This window comes from Rhinoderma darwinii, chromosome 8 (genome assembly GCF_050947455.1).
Source record: "Rhinoderma darwinii isolate aRhiDar2 chromosome 8, aRhiDar2.hap1, whole genome shotgun sequence".
Lineage (NCBI taxonomy): Eukaryota > Metazoa > Chordata > Amphibia > Anura > Rhinodermatidae > Rhinoderma > Rhinoderma darwinii.
The window spans coordinates 114,849,723-114,865,752 of record NC_134694.1 but is presented as its reverse complement, the minus strand read 5'-3'; the positions used below and the strand labels follow the sequence as shown (position 1 = coordinate 114,865,752).

General features: G+C 38.6%; 1 protein-coding gene across 2 annotated transcripts; it reads left to right on the top strand.

Annotated features, from left to right (window-relative positions):
* The first annotated feature begins 256 nt into the window (after window positions 1–256).
* Window positions 257–11,518, top strand: LOC142658886 (class II histocompatibility antigen, M beta 1 chain). 2 transcript variants are annotated; one of them, XM_075834502.1, is made up of 6 exons: window positions 257–350; window positions 690–974; window positions 4,786–5,064; window positions 7,066–7,182; window positions 9,264–9,312; window positions 9,733–11,518. In XM_075834502.1, the coding sequence occupies exons 1-5, from the start codon at window positions 290–292 to the stop codon at window positions 9,299–9,301; spliced, it is 780 nt and encodes a 259-aa protein (XP_075690617.1). In that variant the 5' UTR covers window positions 257–289; the 3' UTR covers window positions 9,302–9,312; window positions 9,733–11,518. The 2 variants fall into 2 exon arrangements, with proteins under 2 accessions (XP_075690617.1, XP_075690616.1); XM_075834501.1 differs by lacking the exon at window positions 4,786–5,064 and having other exon boundaries at window positions 279–350.
* Window positions 11,519–16,030: the final 4,512 nt, after the last annotated feature.

The window sequence follows — 16,030 nt, the reverse complement described above, 5'->3', positions numbered from 1 at the left end:
CAAACTGATAGCTTTATTGTCTTTCTTTACTCTTGTTTTCTTTTGTCCTTGTTTGTGTTTCACAATTAAAAAATTTGGGACTGATAAATGGGACCTTCCTTATTTCTTGCAGTTGAAACACAAGCAATTTTTTTAAAATCAAAAAGTACCTTGCAGCTATGAAGGAGGTTCTACCCAGCAACAAATGATGTCATCTTACTTCTGATTTCTTATTGGCCGCTAACGATAGGACACGCTTTCTGTTTTGTGGATTTTAGCTAACACCGGGATATCAAACAAGACTGCAGAGATGAGAGGTTCATTAGCTGGGCTGCTGCTGGTATATAATGCTATATCTCTCCCTGCAACAGGTACGCTGCATGCTTTACAGATAACTGACTTTGTTCTATATCTATCTATTCACCAATTAATATTTGTCATTTCTGAACATAAAGCGAAACGCGTCACTTAATAGGGAGGTATTTTATCTACTTTATTAGTAGCATAACATTTGACTGAGAATTAACTATATTTTCTGTGCCTTCTTCTGCACACCAGTGCCACCTAAAGGACGCAATATCATGAAAATGAAGACAATATTACTATTTCTAGTATTTAGGAATAGCGAATTTGCTTTATAGTGGACCATGATTGTGTGTGAGGTAATTGTGTAAAGCTTGTATTTTTACATTGCCGTCTATTGTTTGCAGGCTACGTTATGCAGGAGATTTCATACTGCGGTTATGGAGATGACGAGCAAGGAAATGTTACATTTAAGTATTTTATGACATTTAATCATATGCCTGCACTGATGTATGATACATATGACAATATGTTTTTTCCTTGTCCATCCGTCCCCGAAATGAGGGCGGTAGTGGAAAAATATTGTATAGAATTCAACACTAAACCAGACATGTTAAATTATGTGAAATCTGAGGAGAAACGATGCAAAGACGAAATAAAGACATTCTGGAACGGTACCGTGGAAAGAAGCGGTGAGTGTTAACATTTAAAACATAGTAAAAAACTATTGTAGTGGAGTGGAGTGGGCGCTATAATCACTTGTATTCGCTATCTCTAGTTTTGAAGAAATATGCAGCAAGACCCGCAGCATGAAAATGCACAAACCGCACTGAAAAACGCATAAAAAAAGCACTTTCAGGTGCGTTTTTTTCCTGTGAATTTCTTGCGGCTTTGCTGCATATTCTCCGTACATGTGGGCTTTTTATATTCATATATACAAACTTGTTAATTCACACTCCAGGTCCAGAAATGTAATTAGAGGCTCTGATGCCCCAATGCAAAAATCTGTGACAGGGCCCCCCACCTACCAAGTGCCATTTATAATTCTGGTCTCTCCATATATGATAGAGAGGCCTTTGGACCCCCAAAGCCAGCAGGGCCCGGGTTTGGCTGATACCTCTATACTCATGCAAATGTCAAGTAGTATACTAGTATATATAAACGTTTGTTTACTTAGATGGGCGTTTCATATGCCAGTCTAAACCAAAATAGGTCGTAGTAAGCTGCGCCAAACTTATTTAAGATGTGCACGCCTTTTAATATATTTGGTGCATCTTTGCCTGTCCATGTGTCAGAAATACAATGAGCATTTCTGGCGTCAATTATAGTAAAACTGTTGGTCAGCGGGAAGCTAAGTCACCCACACCAGACCAGCCCACTGTTCACGTAACTTTTGAAAGTGGTGAGAGACGCGTAAAACAGCAAAAAGTTCCAAATTATTGCACAAGTATGTTGTACACCTTGATTTGCAACTCTTTAATGCCACAAAAGTAGCGTAAAGCCGTTAATGAGTTCTCCCATATTGTAGTAAAGGTAAACACTGATGTTTAGGAATGCAAACGCTGAATATTTTCAATTCTAAAGCTTTCCACAGACATGGACATTGCATGTAATGAAATTAGCTGCACTTAGCCCAAATTGATGATAGAAATATAGTAAATGAGTGGCTTTACTAATGAGCTGTACCAGTGGGTTAAAAAAATATAACTGCTGTAATACTGGCCCTATGTACAAGAATATAACTACTATAATACTGCCCCTATGTACAAGAATATAACTACTATAATACTGCCCCAATATACAAGAATATAACTACTATAATACTGCTCCTATATACAAGAATATAACTACTATAATACTGCCTCCTATATACAAGAATATAACTACTATAATACTGCCTCCTATATACAAGAATATAACTACTATAATACTGCTCCTATATACAAGAATATAACTACTATAATACTGTCCCCTATATACAAGAATATAACTACTATAATACTGCCCCTATGTACAAGAATATAACTACTATAATACTGCCCCTATGTACAAGAATATAACTACTATAATACTGCTCCTATATAGAAGACTATAATTACTATAATACTGCTCCTATATACAAGAGTATAACTACTATAATACTGCTCCCTATATACAAGAATATAACTACTATAATACTGCCCCTATGTATAAGAATATAACTACTATAATACTGCCCCCTATATACAAGAATATAACTACTATAATACTGTCCCCTATATACAAGAATATAAATACTATAATACTGCTCCTATATACAAAAATATAACCACTATAATACTGCTCCTATATACAAAAATATATCTACTATAATACTGCCCCTATATACAAGAATATAACTACTATAATACTGTCTCCTATATACAAGAATATAACTACTATAATACTGTCCCCTATATACAAGAATATAACTACTATAATACTGCTCCTATATACAAAAATATAACCACTATAATACTGCTCCTATATACAAGAATATAACCACTATAATACTGCTCCTATATACAAAAATATAACCACTATAATACTGCTTCTATATACAAGAATATACTATAATACTGCCCCTATATACAAGAATATAACTACTATAATACTGCCCCAATATACAAGAATATAACTACTATAATACTGCACCCTATATACAAGAATATAACTACTATAATATTGCCCCCTATATACAAGAATATAACTACTATAATACTGCTCCTATATACAAGAATATAACTACTATAATACTGCCCCCTATATACAAGAATATAACTACTATAATACTGCCCCCTATATACAAGAATATAACTACTATAATACTGCACCCTATATACAAGAATATAACTACTATAATATTGCCCCCTATATACAAGAATATAACTACTATAATACTGCTCCTATATACAAGAATATAACTACTATAATACTGCTCCTATATACAAGAATATACCTACTATAATACTGCTCCTATATACAAGAATATAACTACTATAATACTGTCCCCTATATACAAGAATATAACTACTATAATACTGCTCCTATATACAAGAATATAACTACTATAATACTGCTCCTATATACAAGAATATAACTACTATAATACTGCTCCTATATACAAGAATATAACTACTATAATACTGCCCCTATATACAAGAATATAACTACTATAATACTGCTCCTATATACAAGAATATAACTAATATAATACTGCTCCTATATACAAGAATATACCTACTATAATACTGCTCCTATATACAAGAATATAACTACTATAATACTGTCCCCTATATACAAGAATATAACTACTATAATACTGCTCCTATATACAAGAATATAACTACTATAATACTACTCCTATATACAAGAATATAACTACTATAATACTGCCCCTATATACAAGAATATAACTACTATAATACTGCTCCTATATACAAGAATATAACTACTATAATACTGCTCCTATATACAAGAATATACCTACTATAATACTGCTCCTATATACAAGAATATAACTACTATAATACTGTCCCCTATATACAAGAATATAACTACTATAATACTGCTCCTATATACAAGAATATAACTACTATAATACTGCTCCTATATACAAGAATATAACTACTATAATACTGCTCCTATATACAAGAATATACCTACTATAATACTGCTCCTATATACAAGAATATAACTACTATAATACTGCCCCCTATATACAAGAATATAACTACTATAATACTGTCCCCTATATACAAGAATATAACTACTATAATACTGCTCCTATATACAAGAATATAACTACTATAATACTGCTCCTATATACAAGAATATAACTACTATAATACTGCCCCTATATACAAGAATATAACTACTATAATACTGCTCCTATATACAAGAATATAACTACTATAATACTGCTCCTATATACAAGAATATAACTACTATAATACTGCTCCTATATACAAGAATATAACTACTATAATACTGCTCCTATATACAAGAATATAACTACTACTAGGGTATGTTCACACGCTTAATAAAAAAACATCTGAAAATACAGAGTTGTTTTCAAAGGAAAACAGCTCCTGAATTTTTAGCAGTTTTTTAATCAAACTCGCGTTTTTCGCTGCGTTTTTTACGGCCGTTTTTGGAACTGTTTTTCTATAGAGTCAATGAAAAACGGCTCAAGAGGTGACATGCACTTCTTTTTCGCGTGTGCTTTTTAACGTGGCCCTTTTTTCAAAATGGCCCGTCGGAATGCTGTTTTTCCCATTGAAATCAATGGGCAGATGTTTCGGGGCATTCTGCTTCCAATTTTTCAGCCGTTTGGAGGCCGTATATATCGCCCGAAAAACGGCTGAAAATAAGCCTTTTGAACATACCCTAATACTGCTTTCTATGAAAAAATAGGAGAATTTTTATATCTGACTGTCCTTTCTTTTGCGTGTATCTAATATATATGACTTTTTTTCTCTGTAGTGAAACCATCTATGGAAGTATTTTTTCCTGATCAGTTTAATGGGGAAAACCTTCCAGTATTAATCTGCCACGTGTGGGGCTTTTATCCTCAAAACATTGTTGTAGCTTGGATTAAAAATGAAATGACTGTGATTGAGAATATAACTCAGGCTGTACGAGCCGGGGACTGGACCTACCAGGTCGTTGCAAAACTAGATTTAAGGGACTCTCTTCCTGAAGACAACTATACTTGCATAGTACAACATCAAAGCCTAGATGGCCCCATGATAAAAACTTGGAGTAAGTATAAGACAGGCTTCTCCGCACAATACGGAGCTCACTGCCTTACCTTCTCTTCGTATATTTTAATATGCTCTTGTCTTCCTTCTCATGGAAACATGCAGGTTGTAGAATTAGTTTTTTCTGCTTCAACACCTTATATTTAGTATTCCACTTAAAACAGTTGATGTCGTAAAAAATAGTGGTCTAAGCTCTATATCTCTGTTTTGGAAGAGGGTTTAAAGGCTCTTCAACATGGTCCAATGATTGGGCAAACAAGCCTACGTATAAACGGTCGTTCCCGATCATTGCGCGATGTAAACAGGACAGCGATCAGCCGATGAATGAGCAAACGCTCGTTCATCGGCTGATCTGCTCGTTCAGGCTGCCAATTAAATGATCGCTAGTCGGCAGCACATTTCCCTGTGTAAACATGGAGATGTGCCGCCGACATGATGGAAATGTATGGGAACGAGCGTTCATAGTAACGACGCTCGTCGCCATACATAACCGATTATTGCTCCTGGTGAAAGGAGCAAACGAGCGCCGATCAACGAGCTGCCTCAGTGATCTGTGCTCGTTTTAACGGTTTATATCGGGCTCAGTAAAAGAACCTTAAAGGGATCCTGTCATCAACATCTTACCTGTTAAACTCACCTGACCCCTCAATGGCCGCAGCTGTCCAGAGTTCATTCCTGTTCTCTTCTTTCCTGAAGTCCTCCTATGTCAGTAAATATAGTCGTTTAAACTTTTCCCGCCTTTTATGGTAATTATTTTTCCCTCTGGGATGCAGCTTCTTAACCACGCCTACTGCCACCACCTGTCCGGCCTTGACTGGCTAAGGAGCTATCAATCAAAAAGAAGGAGGTGGAGTCCACTCTGAGATGCTGGAGGAATGAAAATCTGACTCTTTTCAGATGAAGATTTGACTCTTTTCTGGTCATTTGCATATGGCGTGGGACCACTGAAAAACGGAATACTAAAGCTACAGAGCTTACTTAGAACATATTTATAGCTTAGATGACAATGATTTTTCACCCACTTTCACCAGGTATTGCTGGCTTTATAGCTAAAATGCTGGTGACAGGATCCCTTTAAGATGAAACAGTATGTGTTAGCAATAAATTTAATTCAGTAGGCAAATTGAATACATTAAACAAATAACCTATTGAAAAATGTAAACATTCAGGAGGCCAAAAACTGAAAGTGCGCCAAGTCGCCTGTCTGTACGTTTCGTTTTTGGGCTCCTAAGTTCTTTTTATTTTAGTAATATAAAGTTTTATATATTTTTTTTATGTTTACAGTTAGATAAGCATGGGGACCCCTATTTGTTACCATGTGATTTTTATTTTGTTAGGCGCCTTGGGCCCCAGCTAGCACATTCTTTTTTTACTTTTACTATTTCTCTTTCGTTTTTCTCTATTTTACATGAATTTATTTTATAGTAATAATAGGTTTGATTTTACCTTATTAAGCCTGGTTCACACAGAGTTTAGTTGCATGCCGATTCCGACATTTTCTCAGCGTCTGAATCAGCGTGGGTAATGCCTCTCTTTTGGCTCCCATTGCTTTCAGTGGGAATTAGTACTGTTCATCCACCAGCACTGATCAATTGGCTTGCTGAAATGAAAAAAAAAAAGCCGGCTGACCTATCTGAGGAGTCTGAGCCACAAATCTGTGCCACAAATTTCCATTGGAAAGCAGAAGAAACAGCGCTGAATGCCTTGGGCACAGATTTTTGCGCAGGAAAGCAAAAAAACTGCTTCCAAAACAGCTTGCATTTTTAAATCTGCTTCCAAAATTAATCTTAAGCTAGAATGATTGTGGAGGCAAATTCATCCTCACCGAAATACTATGTGAACATACCCCCAAAAGAAAATATCATTTTTCAGCCCCAATTACATATTTTTTAATCCAACCGGCTACATGTGTATATTTCACTTTACTACTGTCCTTTTGATGAATAATGAGTTTTGTTTTGCTGCACATGACAGTCTGATCCTTTATTTCTTATTCATACAGAAGCTGGTTTGACCTCCATTCAGATCATTAAGATCAGTGTCTCTGCTGCGACCTTTGCGCTAGGACTGATCACCTTGATAGCAGGAGTTATATGCTGGAAGAACGCCAAGAAAAGTGGTAAGAACATTATAAGAACATGGACAAATAATTGATAAAGCTTTGTTCTCATCTATGTTTGTCTCGAAGGCCGGATTCACACGAGCGTGTTCAGTCCGTGATATAAGGTCCGCAGGTCGGCCGCATTTCCCGGACCGAACACAGTGCAGGGAACCGGGCTCTTATCGTCATCGTTATCTATGACGCTAGGAGTCCCTGCCTCTCCTCGGAACTACTGTCCCGTACTGAAAACATGATTACAGTACGGGACAGTTTTCCCGCAGCGAGGCAGGGACTCCTAGCGTCATAGATAACGATAAGAGCCCGGCTCCCTGTAGTGTGCTCAGTCCGGACCGTATATCCGGAATGCCTTGATAAAGCGTCTGAAGGACGTGAAACAGTCGGCTCTGTTGTCTTTTGAATCCCGTGTTGCCTGCCTCAATCTTGGAATAAAGAGAAACCTTTTGCAAATGGTGAGTGCCGTGCTGTCTTCTTTTCTACATGTTGTCATTTGCTGAAACTAACTTTAACACGCACTGAGCACCACCAGACAAAGGCTGTCGAACCACAGGTCCCAGCGAGCTAAAGCACAGAGTCTGTGACATTGCAAGCTAAGGCAGTGCCAACCATTTTTCATTTCTACATGTTGCACAATGTATGATTATTCTTGTCACTGTGCTACATATTCTGGAGTCAGTTTCTCATGACTCACTGTGTTTTTGTTATTGCATCAGACTTTAATAAAACAAATTTTAACTATTTTTTTGCGCCGGGATCAATAGGGAAATCCTGAAACAAATAAACAGCGTTGATAACAGCAGTGGTTTTATTTTCAGAAACGATCAATTTTGACCAAGTTATGACCTATTTTAGATTTATCCTAATGACTTTCTTAATAGACAACTGGGCGTGTTTTCGCTTTTTACCAACGGCGTTGTAAAGAGACGTTTATGACGCTGACCAATCAGTGACCAATCAGCGTCATATACTTCTCATCGTTCCCGCTCATCTTCTTTCACTGCACACACAGCATCACGCTGTGACATCACTTCCTACCACAGGTCCTTCGCCGCGTCGAAAGAGAGAAGACACATCGTCTCCAGGCGTCCGAGAGGGTAGAGTCTCTAGGGAATTCACTATGTTTACCTGCACACTGATACTGCTGCAGATTCAACTCAACCCTCTCGGACGCCTGGAGACGATGTGTCTTCTCTCTTCCGATGCGGCGGGGAAGGACCTGTGGGAGGAAGTGACGTCACAGCGTGATCTCGCGAGATCACGCTGTGTGTGCAGTACAAGAAGCGGGGCGGGAACTATGAGAATTTATATATTATTCCTTTGGATATCTCATTGCCTTCATAAGGAATTATTACAAGAGAACATTTGATGGTAGATTTACCTTTTACAGTATCTAACATCATACATTATTTATATGGCGCCAAATATAATGCAGCGCTATACATACATAGTAGTAGAGGGTGCAAACGCCAATACAATTCTTGCACAAATATAGGATGCAGTAGACGAGAGGTAAAAGTGCTTACAGGGGGAAGTACTTGTTGGCTACAGGTGGCGGGACAATACAGGTAGGGGGGAAGACAGGTAGGTGTTCGTGAATATGTGAGGTTTGAGGGGCTTAAACTTTTTAAAGCTAGAGAGAGTTCCAGAGAATTGGTGCAGCACAAGAGAAATCCTGTTGACATGAGTGGGAGGAGGTGAGAAGAGAAGAGGAATAAAGCAGCAGAGGGGGTGGTTAGGAGGATATCTGAAGATAGGGGTAGAGATGTAGGCCGGGGGTACGGCTGGGAAGGAAACGGAAGGCAAAACAGAGTAGTAGTAAATTTGATTCACAGGTGGATGGGAAGCCATGGAGAGACTGGGAAGAGGGACCGCTGATGGAGATGGTGCGAGGGATGACTCTAGCGACAATGTTCCTGATAGATTGACATGGAGAAAGTCTTGTTAGGACATTCAGTTTTTTACTGGATGTGCATTATTATTATATTGGGATGTTGGTTATTGCAATAAACACCTGACTACAAACTGCATAAATTATGTGATATTAAATATTGTTTTCACTGGGATCTTTTCCTCTTCTGCAGGATACACTCCAATTACAGGATACGATGATATAAACTGAGGCTTTATGAGGTAAGTGAAGAATAAATATCTCATATATCTTTAACTGCTGTCAGATTTAGAGGATTTAGGAGATTTGGCTTTAGACTGAAAATTTGGGGCCTAGGCACAGATTAGGCTTGACAATTAATTTTGCATTATTGTTTATGTTGTCTTCCTATCGTTGCTCCCCTTCTCTACCACCCAAAAAAAAAGCAATAAAAAATAAACATCCGTATCCCAGTTTTATTATTTTTTATTATTATTATTATTATTATTACTGTTGTTATTTTTTGAATACTTTATTGTCCATTTTTTTCATTTATAAGATATAGTTTTCTCATATGATGTGACAGGTGTATGCAGTTATTCTATTGGAATTTTCTCATAGTCAGTATTTTGTCTTTAAAAAAAAGAGATTGACTAGTGATTACTTTGTTCCTACCGTTTCAGTTCTACACTACAGCTATAACAGATCTCTGTAATTTGGACTCAGGAAAATGACACCATAAATATCAAATCCTTAGGTTCCTAAGATATGATTTGAGATGGAAAACAACATCTGTAGGGTCACAACAATAATCCTCGAATCTGGAGGTTTCCTGAACATGGCAAATGACTATTATCTAGAATGGATTTTACGAATCAGCCGTTTTCTGGATATTTTCTTGTATATTTTTCAGATTAAAATTGTCAATTTTTTATGTATATAAAATAAATGAGACTATTGGGATTTAGGTAGATCTCTGCACAGAGCACCCCGCAGTGATGAGGGGATATGTATCCCTGTGGGTAAGAAACACTTATGAACTGTCACCAGATGGTCCTGAAAACCTATTGTGCACCTTACAAGGACACTGATGTGCATGTTTAGTTCAATTACAGTTGCCCCCGGGACAGTTGCTTGTTAAAAAACAGTTGCATGATGTTTTTGCATTTTTTTCAATGAGGAAGATCGTCCACAAAATGTCAGATGTAGCACAAGAAGAGGGTTGCGTAGAAATGCAGAATAGTGTCAAAATCTCACAGTGGACAAAGATTTGTAATTCCTCTTAGTAAAAATTCCATCTGTGAATCCAATATTGCAGGAGATGCATTTTGGAATTTGGATGCCATTGGTATTGTCTCTAAAGGCTGGGACTGCACATAGATATTTCTTGCATCAGAGCTTCAGTTTAAGATATCGTGGGTGCGACGTTTGTGTGGCTTTATTTTTTACCCCACGTTTTACCTCATATCTTTCTTCTTCACTGTCTTCAAATGGACTGGAGTGGGACTGTTGCTTTTTCAGTTGTTTTGGTACACACCTATGTATAGCCCCAAACTTAAAGGGAATATGAACGCTTGTTTGCCCGATCATTCGCCCGTGTAAAAGAGCCTTTACCTGTCAGTGTAATCCTGTCTGTGATGATAATGTGATGACCGCAGAGAAGTGATCGCTACAGAACAGGAAGAGTCAGTCTATTATGAATGGTGGATTCTGTGTTCCCTATATAGAGGTGTTACCTGTTAGTGTAATCCTGCCTGTGATGATAATGAGATAAGTGCTAAGAAGTGATCCCCACAGAACAGGAAGGGTTAGTCTATTATGAATGGTGGATCCTGTGTTATCTATATATGGGTGGTACCTGTTAGTGGAATCCTGCCTATGATAATAATGAGATGACTGCTGAGAAGTGCTCTCTATATAACAGGAAGGGTCAGTCTATTATGAATGGTGGATCCTGTGTTCTCTATATATATATATATATATATATATATATATATATATATATATATAGGTGTTACCTGTCATTGTAATCCTGCCTGTGATGATAATGATGGCTGAGAAGCGATCTCTACAGAACAGGAAGGGTCAGTCTATTATGAATGATGGATCCTTTGTTATCTATATAGCGGTGTTACCTGTTAGTGATTTAATCCTGCCTGTGATGGTAATGAGATGACTGCTGAGAAGTAATCTTTACAGAACAGGTAGGGTCAGTCTATTGTGAGGAATCAATGGCCAGAGTGAAAACTGCAGGATTTTCAGATTTTTTTTCCATTTAGATAATGACATGGAAAATTTGAAAAAAATAATAATATTTTTTTAGAAAATATGTATAACATGAAAACGTAATTTAAACAATAGTTCTTTCCCTTTAAGAGGTATGTGTTTTTGCATTGTGGTGGGAAAAATAAGAACTGTACAAAAAAGATTTAAGATAATAAAGGTTGTCCTTCACTGACTCAATCAAAATTATTTGATATAATTTCATGTATAAAAAATGTATATCAATGCAAAAAAACTGGTTTTAAAATTTCCTCTATGGAGAATGGGTCGAACATTTCTCATTGAATGAATAAACATAAACCTAGATCCTATAAATCTACAAGTATGGATTTACATGCGGTGGATATTTTGGCCTCCACTGTTTACAGATTGATCAGCTATAATGTAGGGTCCTTACAGTAAGACACTAATAAAGGTCGGCTTGTAGCTGGAATGTGCATCCTGGGGCTGAATTTAGGCACGTATTCCCTTCTACCTGTCACTGAACCCTCTCGGGCAGTCAACCAAAATAGTATTGATATGATGGGGGCAGACTTTCAGTTGTCTTGACATTCCTATTTTTTAAAGGCTATGTACACCTTTAAAAACAATATTTTTTTTGTAATAAAAATGTGTATCAGTGTGATTAGTGCAACTTTGTAATTACTTTTTATTAAAAATTATTTGTACTTTTTGAGATACGTCTGCCTTGTATCCTGTATACAGAGCAGCTGTATCATTCGCTAAGACTGGAATCCGTCATGTTTGCGGGACTAATGGGTTCAGTGTCAGCGGATCCTGCAGAATCCATCTATTATCGATCACATCTAAGTTACGAACTTAGATCTGTCACTGAACCCGTCAGTCCCGCTGGCCTGACGGATTTAGGTCTCAGCGCACGATACAGCTGCTCTGTATGCAGAATACAAAGAAGCTGCATCTGAAAAAGTAAACATAATTTACAATAAAATGTAATTACAAAATTGCAGCAATGACACTGATACACCGTTTCATTTAAAAAAAAATATCAATTTCAAAGGGGTACATACCCTTTAAACATTTTTTTGCCAATACTGTACTCAAAGATATTCAATTTTGTGATATATCATTGCCTCTTTCTCTACTTATCAGCGGCCTCTTTCTCCCTGTATCTGTCTGTAAGGCCGGGTTCCCACGTAGCGGAAACGCTGCAGAATTTTGTGTGGAAATTCTGCAGCATTTACAGTAGCAGCAAAGTGAATGAGATTTAGTAAATCACATGCCCACGCTGCAGGAAAAAAAAGCGAAAACGTTCATAAATTGACCTGCAGTGCGGATGACATGACACAATAAGCTGCTCATACATAACTCAAATTACACCATTTTTTTAAATTAGCGCTGTTAAGTGCCAGTGTAAAAAATTAGAAAATGACGCTTTTCCACAATTGCAAATTTATATATTGTCACTGACCTGTGTCCATGTGAGTAAGGGTATATTCACACGGCCTATTTACGGACGTAATTCGGGCGTTTTTGCCCCGAATTACGTCCGAAAATAGCGCCTCGATAGCGCTGACAAACATCTGCCCATTGAAAGCAATGGGCAGACGTTTGTCTGTTCACACGAGGCGTATATTTACGCGCCGCTGTCAAATGACGGCGCGTAACTAGATGCCCGCATCAAAGAAGTGACCTGTCACTTCTTTGGCCTTAATTGGAGCCGTTATTCATTGACTCCAATGAATAGCAGCGCCATTTACGCCCGTAATCGACACGGCGTTCAAGCGCCTGCACATGCCGTCACGGCTGAAATGACGGGGATGTTTTCAGGCTGAAACATCCCCGTAATTTCAGCCGTTACGGACGCCCTCGTGTGAACATACCCTCAGGAAAAAAAGAATTCTGCTCTAAGGCAGGCCATACACATAAGATGTATGTCAACCAAACCTGACGATTTTGGCGGCACCCGCTAGCCAATGTGTATGACGGTGTCCCGTCTCTCCCCTGATGGCAGATGTTGGGGTAGAGAAGCATCGGGTATTTTGAATTTCAACATGTGCAATCCTATGGTTTGTAAGGCTGGGTTCACACGTGGCGGAATTTCACTTAAATTCCGCTGCGGACACTCCGCAGCGTTAATCCGCAGCGGAGCCGTTTGTCCATTGACTTACACTTTAATTTAGCAGTGTTCGTTTAGACGAGGCGTAAAATTCCGCTGCGGAGCATAGGCTGCGGAGCGGAATTTGGTGTCCGCAGCATGCTCTGTCTGTTGCGGAGCAGTGGCGGACTCATGGCGGAATTTCTCCATTGACTTCAATGGAGATTCTAATTTCCGCAATGAAGTCCGCAGCTGTCATGCACATGTTATGTGTGCTGCGGATCCGTCTTGCTTTTTTAACTTGACATTTCTTCATTCTGGCTGGACCTATGTATTTCTCGGTCTACAGCCAGACTGAGGAAGTCAATGGGGCTCCCGTAATGACGGGAGCGTTGCTAGGAGACGTCAGTAAATAGTCACTGTCCAGGGTGCTGAAAGAGTTAAGCGATCGGCAGTAACTGTTTCTGCACCCGGGACAGTGACTACCGATCCCAATATACATGTATCTGTAAAAAAAAATGAAGTTCATACTTACCGAGAACTCCCTGCTTCTGTCTCCAGTCCGGCCTCCCAGGATGACGTTTCAGTCTAAGTGACGGCTGCAGCCAATCACAGGCTAATAACAGGCTGCAGCGGTCACATGGACTGCCGCGTCATCCAGGGAGATCGGGCTGGATGCCGAAAGAGGGACGCGTCACCAAGACAATGGGCGGTAAGTATGAATTTCTTTGACTTTCACAAGGGAAAGTGCTGTCCCTTCTCTCTATCCTGCACTGATAGGGAGAAGGGAAGTACTTTTCCCGCAGTCCGCAGCAGCTAGTCCGCATCAATTTACTGCACATTTTGTGCAGATCCGCAGCAGAATCTGCAACGCAGATTCTGTGCTTCATTGATGCGGACAGTTGCGGAGGAAATCCGCCACGTGTGGTCATGCCCTTATTAGATAAACCACTGGCAGCGGCTTCCTCCCTTGTACGTGCGGTTGCGCCGGTATGTGTATAGGGGAGCAGGGAGGAATACATGTCGGCTGAACGAGCATTCAGCCGACAGCTGTCTAAAATATATGGCCGGCTCTACTGAAGAGCAAAATTATACTAAAAACAGGAAGGCTCCTCCATACACATGCTTCTGTAGTGTTTCTTTTGCCCCAAAAAAATGCCACACTAAAAACTGAAGGTTTTTAAAAAAAAATAGTAAATGCTTCTTTTAATGATGATTTTGGTTGCGTTTTTTTCAAAATAGTGTGTTTTACTACCTGCAATTTTTTATGTGCCGTTTTTCACATTATTCAGATCATGTGACGCAAAGATTCCTTAGCATTTTTCTTTAAAAATACGCCACCAAGTAAAAAAATGCAACACAAATTGACACTTGCGTTGTTTGGCACAGGCAGAACAAAAACGCCACTAAATGATGGAAAAAACGCCAAAGCCAGGCTTTCAGCGATTTGGGAAAAATGGCACTGCCCAAAAAATGCAAGTGAAAAAAGAGGCAATCAAAAAACATGCCATGTTTGTACGACGTTCGATATTTCCCTATTGAACGCCATACAAACGCAGCAAAAAAATGCCACTAAAACTTGCCATTTTTCCTAAAAACACTGAATCCGGCTACTATTAAATCCGTTTTATTCCACTCATTTTTTTAAGCAGCGAACTATGAAAGAAAAAATACTAAGAAAAAAAGCTACACAGAAGTGAAATGAGACGATTCTATTAATTGGTGCACCCAGCGCCTGTGTAAAAGATTTTAAAACAGGAATTCTGCAACAATTTAGTGAAGTGGACAGGGTAAAAAAACTAACAATATACTTTACATTTCTGGTCTGGGATTGCTGGTGCTTGTTATTCTACAGCAAACTAGTGGCAGGGGGAAAAGCCAAACCAAGGAGCAAGTCACAACTAGCAGAGTGCAAGGAAATATGGTTGACGGTGGACATTGGCACTGGCTGAGCTGCTAAACTCTTTACTGGTATTTTTCCGTGCTGTAAATGGCGCCAAACGAGGCTGCACTGGCTCATATAAGGTTATGCCATGCGTCACATGATTAACACCACTATGGACTGTCATCACGTAGGACTGTCAACAGTGTGGTGGGGGACCAAGCTGGCGAGGAATGGTGCCGAACAGGTAAGGTAAACCAGGCGCACAATTCTCGGACAATGCTGTACACAAGCGTCATGAGACGGTCCATTCATTGCGTGTTTACACATATATAGGAGGGAGAAAAAAGCAAAAACCTTCAAACGGCGCTGCTAAACTGGAATGCCAGTGATCGAAGTGATATGAAATAAGTTATTAACAGGCTACGCGTTACGACATCAAACTGATGTCTTCATCATGGCCATGATGAAACTCGTTTATTTCCGGTTATTTCTGCTAAAGGGTTACAAGGAGCATCCCTGGTTATTTTCGATCTACAGCGATTAGAAAATTGGCACATCCGGAACTTTCTGCAATTTTAGAGAAAAAAAACCAACATTCCCTAAAAACGTACATAAAATACATAGAAAATTTACTACATGAATCAAAATTATTGTTCTAATATTTTACTATTCTGACAATCAGAAATCTGAAAAAAAGAACACAAGTGTAAACGGAGTATAAGGGCATGGCCCCACATGGCGGTTTTCTTCCGCAACT

Excerpts from the sequence above, each read along its gene's own strand:
- LOC142658886 (XM_075834502.1), top strand. The coding sequence starts at position 290 with ATGAGAGGTTCATTAGCTGGGCTGCTGCTGGTATATAATGCTATATCT. Across the intron at positions 351-689 it reads TATATCTCTCCCTGCAACAG|GCTACGTTATGCAGGAGATT; the intron begins GTACGCTGCATG and ends TATTGTTTGCAG. Across the intron at positions 975-4,785 it reads CGGTACCGTGGAAAGAAGCG|TGAAACCATCTATGGAAGTA; the intron begins GTGAGTGTTAAC and ends TTTTCTCTGTAG.